Genomic DNA, 23,741 nt, shown 5'->3' on the forward strand with positions numbered 1-23,741 from the left:
AACACATTCTTTATTTCATCTCTCTCTAATATGCAGTGTCTTACAGATGTTGTTTACAGAACTCCCTCTTTCCTGCAGTGCTTAACAAAACTCTCAGGTGTCCTTGGAAGAGAAACCTACCTATCTTACAATGCCTACCTGGAAAAATTTAGAACTGCACTTCTGTGAAGCAATAGAATAAATGGGATTCTACTTTTATTTTATAAATCAGAAATTATAAATCTTTATGTATAGTCATTATGGAAATTTTGCTTATTAATTAACAAGACATACACCAAGTGACATATATATGCTTTTAACTAAAATAAAAACAAATCTCTAGGTTGGATTTTTTTTTAAATCTTCAATTATACTGTGTCTTTAGGAAGGGAAAAGCTTTGGTACCTAAGTATGCTAAAAATTCCTTAGAGTCATTCTTATGAACATTTGAGTTGTTTAATTGTTTGTTCTACATTGGCCTAATGAAGACTTTCTCGAGTGTGATTAAAAATAACATCATCACCAAGTCTCTGCACTGCACTTTGATATTCTGCCTTCATTTCATCTCTAAACTTAAAAGCCATGTTCTATGTCTTTAAAGGACATTTAAAAGAAAAATTGCCACTGAAAACATCTGCAACTACTGTCATTTGCTTTTCAGGCCAAGAATGTCGACTGTAATGAACAATTTAGAAGCACAGTTTGCCATATGGATGCTGTAGCAGTTATTTGCTCTGTTGCTAAACATAGGGTATATTGGATAGATATAACAGCTTTTGCATTGGCACGGAGAGTAACAGATTGGCCGAGGACTGTTTAGCAGGTGCTGTCTGTGATAGCAAGTAGATTTACAATCTTCTCAGTGCTTCATACTCCATAAAAGTTTTCAATAGATATAGCAGTGCTTAAGAAAAAAGGATGCTCCAAAATTGCTGGCTTATCTGACCTGGACCAGCCTTCTGGGCAGAACACCGTTTCTTTAAAACATGATGATGCTTCTGTATGCATATTATTCATTGAATCTCTCTCCATGCTCACTGCCCACAGTCAGGTTCATTCTGTATTATATTGTATTATTGAAAACAATTCTCCTACATTCCATTCTCCAAAACTTTTATTCTTCAGTGAAATTAAGGATTTTACAACAGAGAACGATTACCTCCTTGTTCTAGTTATTGATGGTTGCTGTAATAAAACACCAAGAACTAAAACAATTTGGGAAGGAAAGGACTCATTGGCATATAGGCCACATTCCAAAATAAAGGGAAGCTAAGGTAAAGACATGGATACAGGAACAGGAGCAGAAACTGTGCAGGTATGAAGCTTACTGGCTTGCTCAGGTTATGTTATTATATAACCCACAGTAGCCACCCAGAGGCGGCATCACCCAGAATTGGTCCTCCATATCGGTCATTATTCAAGAAGTTGTCCCACAGGTTTACCATAGCAAGTCTGATAGAGGCAACTCCTCAATTGATGTTTTCTCTCCCAAGGTACCTCTAGCTTGTGTTAAAATGACAAAATTTAATCAGGACACACTTACAGATGCATGATCAAGAATCTGTAAAGGCCCCAAAATGATCATGAAGTACAAACACTTTGATATCATGTGAGACTCCATGATCTAAAATATTTATCTTTATAACCAAATCGATGTTTATTGTAATACTTCAAAATGTCATACAGATCAATTTTATTTGCATATGAGCATGCCTTTTGAATGAATATGTGCCATAATTTTGAAACATTAGGGCTTGATGTTCTTTATTCTGTGAGAAGATTGCACAAACCAGCTAAGTACTCAACTGATCAAATGAACATCACATAGTACTGTGTATATTACACACACAAACACACACACAAACACACACACACACAGAGAGAGAGAGAGAGAGAGAGAGAGAGAGAGAGAGAGAGAGAGAGAGAGAGAGAGAGATCTTACATGGCAGAGTATAAAGTTGAGATCTGTAACCACTGGGAGATACTGTTATTTTCAGATTAAAATTTTAAAAATTATTTCATTCATTTACCTTCCAGGCACTGGCCCCCTACTACCCCCATCACAATTCCTCACTCCATTTCTTCTCTGAGAGGGTGGCCCCCACGGTTAACCTTAAAAATTAAAGCTCGGAATACCCAAGAAACAAGTCACATATCAAATGATGCCCAAAAAGAAGGAAGGAGAGGCCCCTGGTCCTGGAAAGGCTCAGTGCAGCAATATAGGGGAATACCAGGACAGGGAGGAAGAAGGGGTTGATTGGGAAACATGGGGAGGGAAGAGGGCTGATGGGACTTTCAGGGAGGGGGGACCAGAAAAGGGAAAATCATTTGTAATGTAAATAAAGAATATATCTAATAAAAATTTAAAACTATATCAACTGTTTACTTCTACAAGTAGCTTCTTGTCTCCTGTTGGAGATATACTACAGTGGCAGGAAATGCCATTTGTAGAACAATAACTGGCTATGTTTCCTTGTATCCTTGTTCTTCTGTATAACTATGTTAGTTTCCTTGAGAAATCCTTTGTCCCTTATATTCAAACCTCTGCTCAACATAGGATGGAATTACCACATCTTATGGAAAAAATACATTTCTGTGGTCTCTCTTCCTAATGTAGTATTTAATGAAGCCCCTTTTGAACCTAGTGGAATTAATATAGGCCCTGAAGCACTTGTTCTCAAGAAAATTCATTACAGAAGATGTTACTAAATTATTTTCTCTGGTACTAGTCATACTTGTGTAGATTTAAATCATGTTTAAAAGATGGTGTTAGAAATAATTGTGGGACCCGTATGGAAGAGTAAGGGGAAGAATTGAAGGAACTGAAGTGGAAGGCATCCCCATAAGAAGACCAACAGCATCAACTAACTTGGATCCCTGGGAGTTCTCGGAGACCAAGCGACCAACCAGAAGTACATACAGAGGCTGGTTTGAGGGCGTTGTCATATAAGTGGGAGAGAACTCCCTTGTCTGGCCTCAGTAGGAAAGATGGACTTGATGTCCCAGGGTGGGGTAATATACCAAGGAGGAGCACTCTCTCAGATGTGAAGGGAAGGGAGGATGGGGAAGAACTCTTTGAACCTGGACTGGGAGGGAGCAATATATGTGATATAAATAAATAAAATAATCAGTTATTTTAAAAAAGAAATAATCAGAGAATGCATCTGCTTTTACTCAATGCATAGTACAAATCAAAGTCTTACAGCCACAAAGGCCCTTTTTGATCAATTCAAAGCAGGAATGTCATCTTCTTCTATTTTATTTATCTCAGTTTCAACAAATGAATGAATGTTAGTCCTGTTACAATTTCCTGGGGAGTCTTCCCCAACATGCATGTATCTCCATCTGCATTTTATTTTTTAATGAACTAAAACAATACTAGTGAATTTATGGATTTTCTTTTCTAAAGGGAAATTGAGAAAGCCTAACGTAATTAATCTGAAAGTAAAGAATGACTCTTGAGACTTGTATGGTTGTAATTGTCAAGAGAAAAGAGCAGTGTGTGACAAGTGGGACCACAGGTTAATAGCCTAAGAGTGGGAAATGTTTTGCCCTGAGTATATTTTCAGAGTCTATCATTTCAAACTTACATTGCCTGAAGGAAAAACACACAAACAAACAAAATGTACCTCTAACACTTAAATATAGCTTCACACTTACCTGTTGATGAAATGCAAAGGAATGGTGAAAGGAATTCTGTTTGTTCTTACCACCAAAATCTTAGGGATTTCATTCACCTCAAGTTACCTAAATAAGATAGTTTTTGTTCGCTGATTTATCTCTTTTTAATTTTATTTTTGATATTGAAATGTCATTAAAATATTTCTCCCTTACATTTCCCTCCAAAGTCTTCCAAATACCTATGCCTTCTATTCTTCAAATTTATGTTCCCTTCATTGTTATATTTATATATGCAATATAAATATGCATATTCTATAAATATAACCTGTACAATCATATAATATTACTTGAATGTATGTTCTCGGGGCTGACATTTTAGCACTGGACAATGATTTGTTGTGTTCTTCCCTCACTATAAGTACCTCTCCTATTCTGTGCCTTACACAATCACTTTTAGTTCTTTGCATAGCATTAAGGTCTGTCCAATTTGGTGATTTCATTGATGTGTCCTTATTCAGCTTATGCTTGGCATCATGCTGGGTAGACTTTATGGGTCTAGCATGTCATATTACTAGGAGAGTCTCATAGCAAACTCCTCTGGCTCTTGCAAACTTTCTACCTCCTCTTCTGCATGATTTCTTAGCCTTAGATAGGAGAGTTTTGTAGACATATCCAATGTGACTAGGCTCAAAAAATCAATATTTTCATAGGTTTGAGTATTATAACTAAGGTATTTAATGTTGTAGGCATATGCTTTTATATTCACACAGAAAATAAAGGTTAAGTCTTTTCCTTTTATATTCACCCATATCCCAAACACAATATTTTTTAAAATCCTATTACTCATATATAGTTAGAATTTTTTATTCATGTCACTCACTTTCTAATATTTTATAGAAATGTAAATATTCAAGTATATCTTTAATTCAATCCACAAGTCTAAATATGGTATTACCATCCCTCACTAGCAGAACTTTAGAAAGGAAAATAAGTCATTTAAAAGATTACAAATCACTATTTTATAATTTTCTATACCCGTGCTGAAATATGGAGGACTGACATCAAAACTTAGATGCAAAATATTATCGCTAGCTAAATTTTTGTAAGACAACCTAACTGCCTAGTAAGTATGAACACGATGCAAAAACTAAGTGCATTGTATGTAAGGAAACTTAAAGATTTATAGCCTTATGTATCATTTAAAAAAACTAACAAAAGACATCTTCAAATAAAGTGAAAAATGACCTTAGCGCAAAGAAATAGGCACCATGAAAAAGCATCCTATAAAACAAGGCCATGGGAACACTTTCCAGTGCACAGTTCCATATTTTCAGGATCTAAACAGGTTGGCTGTTCTGCCCCAGAGAAAAATGTTCGGGATCAAGAGTCCAAGGAAAATGAAACTACTAGAGTATCACTGAGTTGAACACATATATAGGTAATTTAGTTAATTCAGACCTTGCTGTCAATTAAGGATGAACATGAGGAAAACTATGTGTAATACATAATACAATCATCAATATTAGAAAATGGTTCTCTAATAAGTGAATTGAGATGATAAATATTTTATGCTTTAGTTTGTTTTCCATAGTATGTATAACAGTCTTTTTTCCTTTTCTTTTATTAGATATTTTCTTTCTTACATTTCAAAGGTTATTCCCTTTCCTGGTGTTCCCTCCACACATCCTCTATCCCACCCCACCCGCTTCTCTGAGGGTACTCCTCGACCCACCCACCCACTCCCACCTCCCCACCCTGGCATTCCCCTACACTGGGGCATCAAGCCTTCACAGGACCAAGGGCCTCTCCTCCCATTGATGCTCCACAAGGCCATCCTCAGCTACATATAAGGCTGGAGCCGTGGGTGGCTCCATGTGTACTCTTTGGTTGTTCTGTTCTTCCTATGGGGCTGCTTTTCCTTTGGACATTGCTCTTCTGCAAGTGCAGGTTTATTTCTTTGAGCCATGCAAGAACCTTTATATCCAATCCTCTGATCAACTAGCGATGATAATTCCATATTCAAAACTTGTAGATAAGTTAATAATACACCTGGAGAATTTTTAATTGCTATAATATTGTTAGAAAGCAAACAGGACATCAAATGAAAATTTAACTCTATATAGACAATAGGATATTAAAAAATACATTTGTGTTTGGGGTATGGACAGTTATATAAAGAAAAGATTCAATCCTTATTTTCTGTGTAAGCATCAGAATGTACCACATCTGCAACTACTGTGTACCATTAAGTATCCTATTTAGGTAACTTTAGGGTAAAGGATCTCTCTCTCTCTCTCTCTCTCTCTCTCTCTCTCTCTCTCTCTCTCTCATTCTTTGTTGTTATATTTGTTGGTGTAGGTTTGTGTGTGTGTGTGTGTGTGTGTGTGTGTGTTTAGTATGCATGTGAGTATGCTGGTGTGCATTACATGTGCCCAAACACTGACAGTAGAAAAGGATGTTATCTTGTTGTCTTAAGACAAGGTCTTTCACTGAAGTGAAAGTTTGCTGTTTAAGCTAGGGTGACCAGGCATGGTTACAGGTGTGGCTACAGGCACACACATGCGTGCCTACATCTTTGTCCATTAACTTAACTCATTTATTCACTTTACATCCTGATCTCAGCTCCACTACTCCCACCCCCCCATTCATGAGCCCCTCCTCCCATCCCTTTCCCTTTCCCTCTGAGACTGGGGTATGTCTCTCCTGGGTCACCTTGGCACAGCAATTCACTGCAGGACTTGGGAACATCCTCTCCCACAGGTAGCCCAGTTAGGGGAACAGAATCCATATTCATGAAACAGAGTTAGAAACAACACCCATTTCAGTTGTTGGGAGACCAACATGAAGACCAAGCTGCAAATATGCTACAAATGTGTGGGCACCTAAGTCCAGCTCATGTATGTATGCTCTTCAGTTGGTAATTCAGTCCTAGGGAGTTCCCAAGGGTCCAGGTCAGTTGACTCTGTTGGTCTTCATGTGGATTCTCTCTCCCCACTGGGTCCCTCAGTCCTCCCAACTCTTCCACTAGACTCCCTATTGCATTTGATATCCTTGATATCTTAATGTTACCAATGGTAGAACATTGCACACCCCTGGATTATTTTGGAATAATTAATATCCTATGTCTCACAAGAGGTACTTAAGAGTTGACTAATTCTACCTTTTTGAACCTTGTTACATTATTATCTCTCTGTTATCTCCCATGTGATGGATGCAGGCCTTAGATATTTAGTGAAGTGAATAAATGGAAGGAATGAATTCATGAAATTCTTAGGCAAGTAGGTAGAATTGGAGAATGTCATCCTGAGTGAGGTGATCCAATTACAAAAGAACATACATGGTATGCACTCACTGATCAGCAGATATTAGCTCAGAAGCCCAGAATACCCAAGAAACAATTCATATATCAAATGATGCCCAAGAAGAAGGAAGGAGAGACCCCTGGTCCTGGAAAGGTCCAATACAGCAGTGTAGGGGAATACTAGGACAGGGAAGCGGGAAGAGGTTGATTGGGAAACAGCGGGAGGGAAGAGGGTTTATGGGATTTTCAGGGAGGGGAGGAATCCACAAAAAGGGGAATTCATTTGAAATGTAAATATGGAATATATCCAATAAATAAATAAATAAATAAATTCCCGGAAGTAATAATGAATGAAGTATCAGGCACTTAGAAGGGGGTTGAGGACTTGTTGAGTGGGGATTCTCCCCTGTTGATAAAACACTGGCAGGATTGTAAAATTGAGCTTTCAGAATCTTAAAATAAACCACAAGCTTTTAACAGTCTGGGAGGTGTTTATTGAAGAGAAGCTGACAGACCTCTTTAACATCCAAAGTCATTTACATTCTGTTTAATACCCAGCTTTACAAAAACCTGAAATGCAGCATCATTCCAGCAGTGTCCAAGAGAACAGATGACACTGGAGATCCTTAGACAGTGCATCCAGAGAGAACTGTCCCTGTGTGGCCTGTTTAGAAGCTACAAAACAAAAGTTACTCGATAATTAACTTGCCTAAGAATACATTTGGGCACAGTTCTAATTTCCTGGACATTTGTTGAAAACAATCAGAAACTGATTTTGCCATCTATTGTTCTAAACTTCAAGTTAGTCTGTACAAAACAGTAAACAAATTCTGAGCTTTGAAAAGCTCTCTTGTGCTCTGAAAACTGTGGAGGTTATGTAGGAATGGAGAGTGAGAAGCATACCCAACAGAGACTGAAATAGAGCCAGTTCTGGCTGAGTGTGTGTCCTGTACTAATAAGAAGAGAAAACTAAGGGAGCGAGTCCTAGCTTCCAAAACATAAAAACTCCTTGTCTAAGTACATAACTATAGGTTCATGGAACTCAGGAAACTGCTGTCCAGCCATTCTGTCCTGAGAGCTCACAGAAAAGATTGCTGTGGCTGGAAATCACTGTAACTTACTAATGAACAAAGAATAAAACTAAAAATAAATAATAATAAAATTAAATAAAAATGAAAAGTTTAGATGGGAGATAAATGTACACACGGAGCTGGAAAAGTACAACCATACATTGTCTAACTACATGCTGTCATAGTTATTTGATATTTCTAAAATTCAACATAATTTTTGGAGATATAACGAGGCAGAAATACATTATCCCCAGGAAAAGAACAGTAGAACATCTCTGAAGTAGCTCATAGATTATATTTATTAGACAGTCCAAAAACCACTCCAAGTTCCAGATTAAAGGAAATGGACTCCATCTTTTCCTATCCTTCCTGACTTACAGGGCCTGGGATCAACCAGAATTAGTTCCATTTGGTCTTTGTAGGGTATAAAAATGAACTTTGCATACATTCAACCACATGCATTTTTTATAGTCAATAGAATAAATGTTTTCATACTAGCCATTGTCACTGTTCAAAAGACATAACCAAGCTTGAGATTTTGCATCCAGACTTCCAGAATAACTGCCTTTGGCACTGCACATCCATGAAAAAAATAAAGAATATCTCAATGAAAAGCACAGGATTATTTGAAAATATTTTATGTGAGCATCTATCAACATTTATGATATTCTTCTTTTTTTTCAGGACCTCCAGTTAATGTCACTTGCAACATATTCATAAACAGCTTTGGCTCCATCGCAGAGACAACTATGGTAAGCCCATCAATTCTGCATCAATTTTCAAACTGGATTAATCTGCAATTACATTAGTGAGAATTTACAACCTAATTTGATAGAACGAGATTTTAATAAATGAAATTAGTGGAATGACTAAATTGATATCAACTGTAGAAAATGATATCTATCTAGAAATGTCCACCTAATTGGAGAAGTAGAAAATAAATAAAATATTAAAAATTAGATCGGACTTTCCTATTTCAACCCTATACTACTAAACTCCTAATTAAAACTCTATCAGATTATTTATTTCCAGTGCTCATTAGTAGCCACAGTTTGCATACAAGTGAATACCTTGATATTTAATTACTCTGTTTACAGTCTATTCATGCTAACACTTATGTATCGTATTAAAATAACTTTAAAGTGAATAAAGCACTTTCCCAAATAACAACTAAGATTTGTACTACATACTGGTCCTAGAGGTACAGGCCTCTAATCCCAGCTACTCAGAGCCTAAGGCAGGAAGATCACAGGTTCAAATGCAGCATGGACTACAGAGTGAATTGCATGTTGACCTAGGAAATTTAATGAGACACTATCAAAATGAAAAAATAAGTAAAGAATAAAACAGAGAGCTGGTGAGAGGCTGTTTCATGTCAGTGCAAATCCTGGCACTGAAGACCAAAATCAAAACCAACTCACAACTAAAATAAACTACATAACCGAAAATTACTGTATAGTTTCATTAAATATTGCAAACTAAGAGAACCATAGAAAATTCTTAATAAGGCCCTAGAAGAGAAAGCTGATCCTTATAGATCAGCTTTGCTTTGTATTATTTGGTATTAGTATAAAATATTATGTTTTATATGCTTATGTGATCTATAACATTAACTAAGTTTAGCTCACATAAAAAAGGTAAAAATATGTCATTGAATGATAGAGCAACTAGAAAATTATCAAGTAGCTAATATTTAAAAAATTGTATGAGTCTTTCATTACCTAGTTATACTGCATTCTTAAACTTAGCAAGAATAAATTCACATTAATATTCCAAGTAGACTTAAATAAATTATACAAAATACTTAAAAATTAATATTTCCAAATCAATTATCAGAAAATTCTAATCATTTACATATTTCAGACTCACATAATAATGAAATTTCTTATGAAATACATATGACAGCAATAACTGATAATCCGTGAATTATTTTCTCTGTCATTTGTTTAGATTTTGTACACAAAGGAAATGAATTCATCTCCACAGAAGGAGCACTTTACTTACCATTTCCCTCAAGTAGATGCAATATTTACCATTAAACAAAATCTCCATGATCCCCTCAAATGCAATGTAGTTACAAGAAAAGCATTATTTAAAAATAATGTGATTGAAATTTAATGCATGATAAAGGCTTACAGTCATCTTTAACACAGCATATTAAAACATGTATTAATGTAACACAGAAAGTAACATGATTTCATATATATATATATATAGTGTGTGTGTGTGTGTGTGTGTGTGTGTGTGTGTGTGTGTGTGTGTGTGTGAGTCTGTCAAGAGTCTAACTATTAAATAACTACAGTTGTTTCAGGCTAGTACACTCTAGACTCTCACTGGATGTCAGCATCTAACTCAGTTCCTGCATGTGTATGTGCTTAGTCTAAATAATCCAATGAAAACTACAATTAGTTTTTTCTCTGTACTTTTTTGAGTTTATATTCTGGCAACTATATACTTTTTATTTCTTCTATATTTGGATCGCAACCCTAAATTCCTGGAATTACATTCCTTCTTGTTTCTCCTGTGAAAGATTGCTTTTAGAAAATGCCTCTCACAACAATAGTTGTGAGAAGTTAGAGAAGAAAGGTCACAGGAAATAAATAAAACAGAGGAACTCTGATGGACAGGTTCCAAGAGATTTCTGTTCCTTACAAAGTGATTCTTCAGTCTACCACTAACAAACCCTTCACAGCTCCAATGTGACTGTGTTGACTAAGTTTATTAGTATTCTGCATGTTTACAAATTATAGTAAATACATAGACATGGCTGTTTTATGTCCTCCTTACAGCATAGCAAACCTTTCCATTACTCTATATTCTTTTATAAATGTTACGCCCCTCATTTTTTGACATTCATGAGCAAGCATAAGAAGAGATTAATGAAGACCCCAGAGATTAAGTGTTCATTAAGTATTTTCTATTAATGTCTTTCTTTTCTGTTCTATATTATTAAATATGCAATGCCACTACTTCCATTCAAATGTTCATATTAAAAGTTTCATACTGTCGGCTACTATAGCTGGAATATGGTATTCTTCTCTAAAGGAATAAAGAAAAATGGAACTTCCTAGTGTATTTTGGTCAGAAACATCATAAATTATTTTGTTTCCAGTTAATTAATTTGTTGTATTTTATTTATGATATTCTCCCTCCTTTCTCTGCAACTAAAGTCTATTCTTCTTAGTAGCTGTATTTGTTATACAAATTTTGTGCTATTAATATGTTAAAATGTTAATATTATATTATATCATATTTTATTTATTTCCTTACTAACACATTTTATCACCTCTGTGTGTATATTTGCCCACACATGTGCACACACAGTGACACCAGAGCATGTATGAGAAGGCAAGAGAACAACTTGTGTTTGTTGTTTTTTTCTTTCTACCATGTAACTTGTTAGGAGTAAATTTTAGTTTTCTGAGTTAGTAGTAAGTGATTTTTTTTCACCACACCATCTTTCCATTCCCATATTTTAAAATATATTCACATTATTCTAGCTATGTTTTATATATAATCTGACTCAACTAAGATTATCAACTCAAATTAAAAGAATGTAATTCTAGATTGCTTCAAATCATTCATAAAGACCTTTGAGTCTAAGAAGTCATATATAAATGTTACTAGATCATTATCCTATATTCATACATATCTGTTTAAGCAAACTTATGAAGTGTGTTCATTGTTTGTACAACCAAATATTTGTACTCCCTCTGCTGCAGGGAACTTATCAACTATTATCCCATTTCACTAGATAGTATTATTTCCATTTGAAATTAGTATGTCTTTGTCTAAAAGATGTTTTATTTTTTAAATCTTTTAAAAATATTTTCCTTTGTCTTCTGAGATCAAGATATATTATCCTACAATACTAATGTGTTGAAAGAGGGTTATGTATACAAAGCACATCTGTCCTGTGCTTTGATCCCACGATGAAAACATCTTATGATTGTTTTTATAAAACAAAGCCCAAGACTGCTGTGTCAATGATGTATATTCCTGCAATCATTGGTTGAGCAGTAAATAAGGTGTACATCGTAAGATGAAACATTTCACAAGTGAGCTTTATGTTTACCTCATGGATGGGTAAGTAGTTGATTAGATATGTCTCTATAGAAGTATATTGAATGGATATATCATCTTAACCATCTCACCAAGAATAAATTTATTTTACAAAGTAAAAAGAAAAACTTAGGTTCTGTTTTGATACCTCCTCACATGCATTTCTATGAAAACATATATAATAAGAATTTGAAGAAAATTATAAATTGTACTGTCAAAGTACTGCCAAATGGTTAAGTGTGTTTTTTTTTTACATGAAAGCTAGTTTTGATATTTCTTTCTGCAATGAGTATTTGTGGTAATATTTTAGATCATCTAGTAATTAGACTGTTCAGGTCTTTTAAGGCAATATGACAAAAAATTAATTACACATATGTCAATAGAATCTTTAAACTAGTGATTCTTTTAAATTTTTTTTCATCAAATAATTTTAGAAATGCCAAGATTCATAGACAATAAGATAAGAACTAATATGCTCATCACCATATTATAAAATTGAACATTACAGACAAGTTATTGTTATTTACTTCAGTCTAAAGAGCTGACTTCTCTAAATACTTAAGGAAGTGTTTGATGTCAGTTGAAATCAGTTCCCTGGTGTTTGTATGAAAATATAAACCAAATGACTATACTGAACTATCCACAAATTTTATTTTCTTCATTTAGGTTTATGTTTTTGGAGATTACAAAAACTGACATCCAAATTATGTTATATAATTTTCTTTGTGTGTGTGCATGTGTCTGTGTGTATGTGTTTGAAAGCATTTTAATATTTGATTATAAATATATGTGACAAAATATACATGCATATTTATACATTTGTTTCCAAAATAACTATCCTATACTACTGTTAAAGTGCCCATTATTTTGAAGCAGAGCAAGTTTGGTATACAGGAGTGTTAAAGAGGCCATAATTTTGAAGAGCAAGTTAGTATAGAGGAGAGTTTGGAGGGAGGAATGGGAAGGGAAGAATCATGTGCTAATTCTGTTATACTCATAGGATTTGAGTATTAGCCCAATTTTAGCCCAATTGTTACCAAAGAGATTTCATTCAGCAATGGATGGAAACAGAGGTAGAGATACATAGCCAAAGAGAGGAAGACTTGTAGGAGCCAGATGGGCACAGAACACAAGAAGAAAAGCCACAGGATAAACTAACCTGGGCTCATAGGGGCTCAGAGAGAATAGACACTCAAGGAGCCTGCACGGCTCTGACCTACACCCTCTGCAGATATGGTGTGATTGTATAGCTTGGTCAGTGAAGTGCTGTGCAGATGCTCAAAGGCAACCTTGGGACTGAGCACAGGGACCCCAGTCGAAGAGTTAGGAAAAGGACTGGAGGAGCCGAAGGGCTTTGCAACCTCATAGGAAGAACAACTATGTAAACCAAGCAGTCCCTCCAGAGCTAGCAGAAACTAACCAACCAACCAAAGACTACACATGGAGGGACCCATGGCTCCAGCCGCTTATGTAGTAGAGGATTGCATTGTCGGGCATCAATGAGAAGAGAGGCCATTGGTACTGTAAAGGCTCGATGCCCCAGTGTAGGGGAATGCCAGGGCGGGGAGACAGGAGTGGGTCGGTTGGTGAGCAGGCGGGGGTGGGGTTGGATAGGGGGTTTTCGGAGGAGAAAAGAGGAAAGGGGATACATTTAAAAACATCTAAGAACACAAGGGGAAAAAAGGAAAGAAGAGCAAGTGTTGTCTTTGTCTCTTTTGCCTGCTTTGGGGACCCATATTTTTCATGCTGGGTTGCCTTTTCCAGCCTTAATACAAGTAGAAATGCTTAATTTTACTGCAACTTGATATGCCATGTTTGGATGATATCTCTGCGAGGCCTTCCCTTTTCTGAAGAGAAAAGAAGAAGTGGATGGGGGGGTCTTAGGGCCTTGGAGTAGAGGAGGGAAGGGAAAATGTGGTCAGCATTATAATAAATGATAATAATAATAATAATAATAATGTTAATATATAATCTCAATAAATAAGTTTTCATTTTATTAAATTATTTTATTTATTTACATTCCAAACATTGACCCACTTTCTGGTTCCTCCCCCCTGAATTCTTCACCCCAGTGCCTCTCCCACAGCCTCTGAGAAGGTGCGCTCCCCCACTCACCCACCCACCTCCACCAGCATCCCTCATCTCTGGTCCATCAAGTTTCCACAGGATTCAGTGTATCTTCTCCCAGTGAGTGCAGCCAAGGCAGCCCTCTGCTACACATGTGCCCAAGGCCATGGACCAGCCCATGTCCGCTGCTTGGGTTTTAGCTTACTCTCTGGGAGCTCTGAGGGGTCTGGTTGTTTGATATTGCTGTTCTTCCTAAGGGGTTCCCTTCTACCCCACTTCCCCCCACGCTGCTCCTTCAGTCCTTTCCCTAATTCTTCCAAAGGGGTCCCGAACCTAATCTAATGGATAGCTGTAAGTATCTGTATTTGTCACAGTCAGCTGCTGATAGAACCTCTCAGAGGTCAGCCATGCCAGGCTCCTGTCTGCAAGCACAGTATGTTGTCAGTAAGTGTCAGAATTTACTGTGCACACATTTGATGGGTCTGAAGTTGGGCCAGTCACTAAATGGCCTTTCTTTGAGCATCTGCTCCATTTTTGTGCCTGCATTTCCTTTAGACAGGAATAATTCTAGGTCAAAATTTTTGAAGATGGGTGGATGCCCCCCTGCCTCAACTGGGGGCCATGTCTATCTACTGGAGGTGGTCTCTTCTCCATTCCAAAAGTTGCCCAACTTTCTGGATACTCCTCTCTGAATTCTTCACCCCAGTGGCCCTCCCACAGTCTCTGAGAAGGTTCTTCCCCACTCCATCTCCCCACTGTTGGTTTTTATTTTTGTTTGGTTGGTTTTTGTTTTTTGGCTAGTGCCTTCAACATTGGGTTCCAATAGCCTCTTGCATGCCAGATGACAGCAGATGCTGGCAAGGATGTGGAGAAAGAGGAGTACTCCTCCATTGTTCATGGGACTGAAAGCTGGTACAACCACTCTGGAAATCAGTCTGGCGGTTCCTCAGAAAATGGAACATAGTACTATCTGAGGACCCAGATATACCACTCCTGGGCATATACCCAGAAGGTGCTCCAACATGTAATAAGGACACATGCTCCACTATGTGCAAAGCAGCCTTATTTATAATAGCCAGAATCTGGAAAGAACACAGATGTTCCTCAACAGAGGAATATGTACAGAAAATGTTGTACATTTACAGAATGGAGAACTATTCAACTATTAAAAACAATGACTGCATGAAATTCTTTGACAAATGGATGGAACCAGAAAATATTTTCCTGAGTGAGGTAACCCAATCACAAAAGAACACACATAGTATGCACTCCACTGATAAGTAGATATTTGTCCAGAAGGTCGGAATATCCGATACAATTTAAAGACCCCCATGAAGCTCAAGAAGAAAGAAGACCAAAGTGTGGGTGCTTCAGTCCTTCTTAGAAGGGGAACAAAATACTCATGGGAGCAAATACAGAGACAAAGTGTGGAGCGGAGGATGAAGGAAAGGCCATCCAGAGACTGCCCCACCTGGGGATTCATTCCATATACAGTCACCAAACACAGACACTATTATGGATGCCAAGAAGTTCATGCTGACAGGTCAACATGTCACTCATATACAAATTAGTATTCACTGAAGTACTATACTCAAACACCAAGTTACCAAATTGCCTGAGAAATCCATCCACAGATGTATAGTAAAAATATATTTGTAAGGAGCTTAATTAACCTATAAAGAGAAACTTAAAATACCCCCTTTCCTTAAAAATAGACATACCTTGACATTATTATATTAAGGGTAATAAACCATTATTCAGAAAGACAGGTCATGAATATAATCTGTTTGTTTGAAGATTATTTTTTATAAATATTCCATTTATACATGTATACAACAAAATATATGAAAAATTACCCAAGGGAATTATATGGGTCAATGAAAGTTGTAGGAGAAAAGTAGGAGAGGATTAGTGTGGTTGAAGTCTATGACATACTTGTATGAAGATATTTATAAAAAACCATTAGTATGTAAAGTATCTGTGGAATTAATATTTTATAAATCTGTAAATTCCCCCTTTCAAGTACATTAAATGTTTCTTTCCCATAAACTATCAGACTCAGGATTTTTTGTTTGTTTGTTAAGTTTCTTTTCAAAATTATTTTATTGCTCATGTATGTGTGTATGTGTTCATGCATGTGTGCATGTGCATGTGTGTTTGTGTGTCTGTCTGTCTGAATACCCTTACAATTATGTGAAGGTCATAGAGCTGCTCAGTACAGTAGGTTTTCAGTTTTCTCTTTCATCCTGTACAACTAGAGATCAAAGTAAGTTCCTTATGGTTGACAACTGCCTTTACCTGCTGAAGCATTGGCCCAAGCCTGCTTGTTAAGGTTTTGTTGTTGTTGTTTTGTTTGGGTTGTAATTGATACTGTGTTTTTTCCAGTGATATCCAAGATCTGAGTAAAATGATTCTATGAGTTCTCCATTATTTTGGCAAGAACATAGGATTCACTGATTTCCAAAGAGCAACCTATAATTGAATTCTGGTCCTAACCCTCACTTTATCATAATGTACTGTATTTCCTCACATATTGGGGAAATTATATCCAATGCCAATATGAGACATTGCCAAATTAGTTAGAAATGTTTGTTCTTTCAATATTTTTTAGGATACTTAATGTAAATTTTATTTTTCCATACTATTTATTATGGGCCATACCAACATATTTACCTGTTTAACATTTAACAATAAGTTCCATTTCTTGACCCCATGTAGGCCTGTTTAGACTTTCATACTGCTCAGCTCAGCCATAGCTTTCTTGTCAAGGAATATTCCCACTCATAAGATCTTTGTAAATGTCTTCCCTATATTTCTCTTATGGGCGCACTGGTATTTGGGGACTTTCCCATAATGAGTTTAAATAAGCTTTGGTTGTAATGGTTATGTTGTCTGAACTTATGATTAATATTTATATTTTATTATTTTATGTCTTTATTTTTATTGTGAACAAACATTCACCCCATGTGTGCCATGTTAGTGTAGAGGTCAGAGAGAGCATCAGAAACCTTGGAACAGGAGTTTTAGTTTGCTGTGGGCTACTGTATGGGTTCTGGGAATCTAGTCTGGCTCCCCTATATGCTCAGCCTATGCTCATAACCACTGAGCCATTTCACTAGCCCCTAATCTCTATCTCTGAAGAAGAATCTTGCAAATTTTTGCATCATTGATTCAAAAAACTTACTGTACTGAATCCTCCATACTTGAAACTTTCTTTTTTTTTTAATTAGATATATTCTTTATTTACATTTCAAATGATTTCTGCTTTCCTGGTTCTACCCCCCAAAAGTCCCATAAGCCCTCTGCCCTCCGCCTACTCCTTAATCAACACCCTCCTGCTTCCCTTTTCTGGTAGTCCCCTACACTGCTGCATCGAACCTTCCCAGGACCAGGGGCATCTTCTCCCTTTGATGTCCAACAAGGCCATTCTCTGCTGCCTATACATCTGGAGCCACGGGTAACACCATGTGTACTCTCTGGTTAATGTCTTTGTCCCTGGAAGCTCTGGGAGTACTGGGTGACTTGTATCGTTGTTCCTCCTATGGTGCTGCAAAGCCCTTCAGCTCCTTGGGTCCTTTCTCTAGCTCCCTCATTGGAGACCCTGTGCTCAGTTCAATGACTGAAACTTTCAATGATATAATCTCTTCATATTCCTATATTTTCATCCCCTTAATTCCCGCATTTAAGAATTGGCATTTGACAAATAAATTTCTGAAACTTTGTAATTATTTTTATCTAACCTACTTGGGTTACTTTACCTCTTTGCCCCAGGTGCAAAGTTATAAAATAGACTTCAATGGAATCATATTGTTCTACTCAATTTCAGTTTCCATCTTTTCTTTTTCTTTATAACATTCTGCTTAAATGTTTTCTTAAATTTTGTAACCACAGGATCTGTAATGCAATGGTTCTCTCTGAGATGTATTTTGCTGTATCATTATAAGCTGTTATAATACTCATTATGAATTATCTTCTAACTGCATGGTGTTGCATATTCTCAGGTAATTTTCCCATTCTGGCTGACAAAACACATTTCCCTTCAAAGATAGCTTACTATAATATAATTGACACAGGTGAATGGAGGATATTTTACTCTTGGCATTTCATGTGTTCCTACAGTTCTACGTCCAAGTCCCAGTCCCAGTCCTAGACTTAAATCAGTGCTTTGGTCCCTGAAATATTTGTTAAATATTATGTTATACAATAAGATGAATTCAGGCTAATAATTTCTAAATTCACTTATCCTTTCCTCATTTAACTTCCCATAGAGTCCAATACATCCTCAACAAGAATTTAGCTCTCATGTAATCTTGATGCAAAGATAATATCATAGTTTTCTATGAAGGAATAAATATGACCAGAAATTAGAGACTCTATAGTGTTTATGATATACTTGAAGGGGTTCTAGTAGTCTCAGATATGGCAGGCCAAGTGAAAAAACATTAGATTACATTTCTAAAGCTAGCCATAAAGTTCTATACCTTTATTTGGCTACTTTTTCCTCCTGAGACTGACTTCCAAACTGCAGCTATGGAAGTATTGAAGTCTAGCAATCAAAGGCCCCATTTCCTCTGCCTCAATTAACATGTCCAATCAAAACAATCCATCTCAAACTAACAGGTAGGTTTTTTTTTTCCTTTTTTTTTTTCCTTTATAAACTACCATTTGCCTATGTACCATGTCTTTCTCCTCTCTATCTGGAAGTCCTTTGCCCTCTGCATACCCACCAAGACAAATATCCCTGCCCTTCTCTGGTGTTCCTTTCCCCTTCTTCTTTGTCCTATCTCCTGTGTTTTCTCCTATTCCCAGCATTTTGTCCCTCTGGGGCCAATGAAATCTTTTTGTGTTCGGATAACTTCATCTTGGTGTATCTTGTGAGGGATATCAGACCCTTCAACATGAATATTTTTAAAATCTAAAACTTTAAAGAGCAATTATTTATTAAATCCATTGTAACATACTTATCATGAACATGCATACAATTTAAGAGAAGTCTGTTCTTGTGTCCTTTTGTAACCTTTGCCAGAAATGACTGCTTGGTCCTTTAAATCTGTTGCCAATGAGTTAAGTTCCTATAATGACATTTTTACTTTTTATGAGAGCTATAATAGCATTCAGAGAGCAATCCTATGTTATATTTAAGTTCAATAACTCATTTCACTTCTTTTAGGAATAGCCTAAAAACATATGGATTGACTTTTCATACTAACATTGGATCTGTTAACATCTTGACCTCACTGCATTACTTTTACGGTAGCAAAGCCACCCCAAATATAGTAATATCTTTGGTCTGGAATACGTTTAATTCCATGCATGAGTAACCATTGGCAGGCAGCAGACTTGTGCTCTGAATGCTCATTTCTAAACATCAAACAGAAATGGGCTCATTTATGAGAATAGATGCAGAAAATAGGTGTGTGGAATTATTACACACCTTAGTGACCTCCATCAAATTTATGAATAAATCTCATTTTGATATATTTGCCCAGAAGACAGGCCTTAACCACCACCTCTCAAAAAGGGGCCTGAAGTTCTTTCTTTCATGTTAAATTTCCTGCAACAAATATTACAAAGTACATGTTCAGTAACAATACGGCATTGTTAAACAAATTGTTCAAAAGCATTTTTTTTAATTCCAGGAGAAAACAGAAATGTGCCAAAGACAAAAGATACTAATGGCTTAGAGAGAAAAATTTGTTGAGAGGAAAGTATTTTCAGACCCTCATCTCTGTGACACCTCTTTATTAGAGGACCACTTGTCTAAATAGAGTTTCTTTATGTTCTGTAGATTAAAAAGTTAATTTACTAGTATTAGATATGTAAAGGCAAAAGTATATGTCACTCAATTTAATTCACATCTCTCTATTCTGAATTTGCAGTAAAAAAAATCTCTGCATATCTCTTTAGAAAAATGCTTGGCATATAATTATTATCCGATAGATCAGTTAAATGCCTTCTGTTGCCCATCAAAGGACAGGTTCTCATGAACAGCTCATGGGAATCATCTCAAACTGTTTCCTTAGAGAAGGTGATATGCTGAAATAATACATTGCAAAATGTCATTTCAATCTCCAAATATCAGATAAGATCTCCAAAAGATTGGAGATCATGTTCTCTAAAATGATTGGCAGCAAAAATGTGCTAAATTTTTGTCAATTGGTGTTAAGAATGCAGGAAGAAGTTTCCATTGATCCTCAGGTACTGACTGAGTCTAGCTGGTGCAGAAGGTGAAGCTAACCATGAAATACCATCAAGCCAGCCTGCTGGCACTTTTCAGAGCCTGAGACCTGACAGTACCTGTCTATTTACAAAAATATCAATTGGCCTGACTTTGTACCAAAATGTTTAAAAACAAACTTGGGAGACAAAAACAGAGCTCTGTACCGCTATAGCTTGTAAAATGTAGCAAATGTGGGAAGAGGTAAATAACACCTCTTACTTAAAACACCAATAGATAATGGGAGGTCCATACTGAAGAGGATCTCTCTTTCCTTCTCCCTCTATCTCTCTGGAAAGAAACCTTAGTACCTGAAGACTAGGTTTACATGCAATGTAAAAAAACATTTTGCTTTAAGTCTCTTCAAGGAGATTTGAAAGCGTAACCCTTTTGCTTTGTGAAGAATGCACAAAATAACTCCAAAATCTGCAGAATCCTACTATAAATTATTTTTTACTTGTGGAATATTGCCAACTATCCAGAGAGTAGCTAAATCATAAGACGGATAATCCTGTCAGAAAGTAATATTAAAGGATTCAATCAAGGAAAATGAGCTTCTTAATATATATCTATCAATATTAAATAGATACATCAAGTATTCACAAATAAATCATTGCAACCTTCACTTGTAACCTCATTTACTTCATCGGTTGAGTTGAATGTAACATTAGTTTTACCTCTGATACAGGAAATACACCTGGAAATGTGCCACTCTTTTCTCTCCCCAGGCCTATGAATAAGAAAATATTCTTCCCTTCTTTTCACAATATTGCCCTGATCTGTCTTTCTGCCTCAGTCTCTGTCTCTCTGTTTCTCTCCCTCCTCTTTCTCCCTCCCCTCCTCCCCCTCTCTCTGTCTCTCTCTGTCTCTGTCACTCTCTCCCTCTCTCCCTATCCTCTCCCTCTCCCTCTGTCCCTCTCCCTCTTCCTGTCTCCCTCTCCCTCCTCCTCCTCTTCCTCTCTCTCCCCTTCCCCCTTCCCCTCCTCTCCCTCTACTTCTCCCTCTCCCTCTCTCTCTCCCTTATTCGCCTTTGTTCTCACAAAGATGTCTTGCTTGTGGACACTACCAGAGATTTTTTCAAAACCAGCCAGACAACCAGACTCCAATCTGAGCCAAGAGGATAAAGACTTAATTAGCCCATTGCTGTGGTGGAAGTCTTCTTTTGTCTCCTTTTCACTCTCCCCTGTTCTTTACTGCCATTTCTTATGTACACAGCTGCTCTTGTGCTTTCTGCTTATTTTATTTTCAATGATCATTTGGTGAATCACAGAATATCAAATGTTTTAAATAAGCATTTAGAAAAACAGCTACAACAAGCAAAACTTCACCTTTAAATATAGTTTACTCTATATTCTATTGTACGCATCTACCAAGATAATTGCTATCCTTTATCAAGTGCAGCATGAAATTAAAATTATTAATCAATACTTGATAGCAGACATTGAAAAGAGAAATAAATACATTTTCTATCTCCTTTTTGCTTTTTCCCCTAGGATGATGGTTCATAAGTACTATTTTTTTCATTCTACCTCTCTTCAGATCCCTTTTATACACTTTCCTCCTTAATTTCTCTCCATATGAAAATTTAGCACTTCAACTACAATACAGATTTGTTTATCTATGATGAGTATTTCAGAAAGGAATGATTTTTCTCAACCACCAACAACCACATTGCTGCTCCCTTGAGAACAGCATTTGTCTTTCCTGAAATTTTATATTCAAAATTACATGTTTGATAATTGTAATTATTATTTTTGTGGTCCTGGCACCAAACTCATGGCTTCACACATACTGGAAAAATGTTCTGTCACCTAACACCATTCCTAGCCTCCAGAGTACATGTTTATATGGTATTCATGAGTACAGTTAGCATAAAGTAATCTACATCTACCTGTGTTCAGTAGTGCCTGGGATGAGCAAAAACAGGAAACATTCTGAGAAAAAGTAACAGTGTTATTTTTTCCATATGTTTGCAAAATTATTAATACATGAAAGATGAAAGCCAAATTACATTCTGTCTTTTATTATTATAATGATGTATCTGGCCCAGATGTTATTTTTCAAACTTTACATTTGTGAGTGTGTACAAATAGACATCTGCATTAATTAAAGATACATTCATACTTGTCTCAGATTTATTTACCATTCTGATGCAAGGAAGAGTTTTATCTCATTTATAGTTTGTGATATTTTATGCTTTTATTTCACTCTTCTAAGGATTATTGAGTCTTTTATTGTTCAATATATGGTAAAACTCTTCTCAAAAAATCCTCTGCAAAGGTCATTCTTCATGTTTTTTTTTCCAATGACAACAAAATAGGTTTGAGTAACTTTCTAATTTTTTTTGGTTCACTCAATCTAGTTTGTGTTGCCTATATAAGAATCTGTATAGGGCATTCACTGGAGCACAAAAATTTTCATTTGCAATATTCTCAATAAAGAATTATTCTTCCACCCCCAGCAATTTTCTACTACCAATAGCTCATCAGTATTGGGAGAATCCTGGAGACCATCTGTACCATCTTGGCCAGTTGCTGTGATGCCAATGTTACACCCAGAAGACAGTATTTCACAACAGTCCTTCCCCATAACCAAGCTCTTATATGATTTTTCTGTCTCCTTTTCTGGGATACTCTCTGAGTTTTGGTGGTGATGGTTGGTGGGGCTAATTAAGGTGTTCTATTTCTGGCTGAGGACTGAATCTCATTCATAACACTTTCCTGGGTCACACATCTCTGCACTGACTGCTGTGACCAGTGTAAAAAGTAGAATTAGAAGCTTCTTCTGAAGCACTCTAGAAAAGAGGGAACTTGGTAACAAAGGATAGTTGGTAATAAAAAGCTAAAGAAAGGAATTATGTAAAGGAGGATATAAGAGGCAACATGGTAGCACTTCCTACTCTCTCCTCTTGTAGGGAAAGACACCTGAAACCACAAACACAAAGACATCAGGTAGTCCCAGTGATCAGTACTAGTGACATGATGACCCTCCAGTGCTCATAAACCTTGAATCTAGTAGAGAACGTTGATGAGATGGTGATTTCTCCTACATATCTGATGAGAAATGGAGAAAATATCTATTCCATTTCTGTCTCTTAGAGAACTATAATCTTGATGGGGGCCTATTACTTGAGACTGGGCTACTCTGGAAACCTGAAAACTAGGCATGACATACAGACATGAAGATACTCTACTATAATTACTGAATGAAAAACTAGGATTTAGGCATGAGTGAAGAGCATTTGGTTAGTCAAGCCTCAGTATGTGATGAAGCCTGAGATCCAATGTTTAGAGTCACTGTAGAGACTGAACTCACAAAGGCTACATCAAGACCAGATTACTTGCTGTCTGTTGCTGCCTCACTATCATAGGTAGTTAGCTGCCGGTGACGCTTCCAGTCTTCAGACCAGTGTAACATTTTATTA

At 36.5% G+C, this 23,741-nt stretch overlaps 1 protein-coding gene across 2 annotated transcripts in view; it reads left to right on the forward strand.

The window, feature by feature from the left end:
* Glra3 (glycine receptor alpha 3) overlaps positions 1 to 23,741 on the forward strand; it is a 152,721-nt gene that overhangs the window by 43,176 nt on the left and 85,804 nt on the right. For both annotated transcript variants that reach the window (XM_052162318.1, XM_052162319.1), the window contains exon 3: positions 8,656 to 8,723. In XM_052162318.1, coding sequence (XP_052018278.1) covers positions 8,656 to 8,723 — 68 coding nt within the window. The remainder of the gene's footprint in view (positions 1 to 8,655; positions 8,724 to 23,741) is intronic.

This window comes from Apodemus sylvaticus, chromosome 18 (genome assembly GCF_947179515.1).
Source record: "Apodemus sylvaticus chromosome 18, mApoSyl1.1, whole genome shotgun sequence".
Lineage (NCBI taxonomy): Eukaryota > Metazoa > Chordata > Mammalia > Rodentia > Muridae > Apodemus > Apodemus sylvaticus.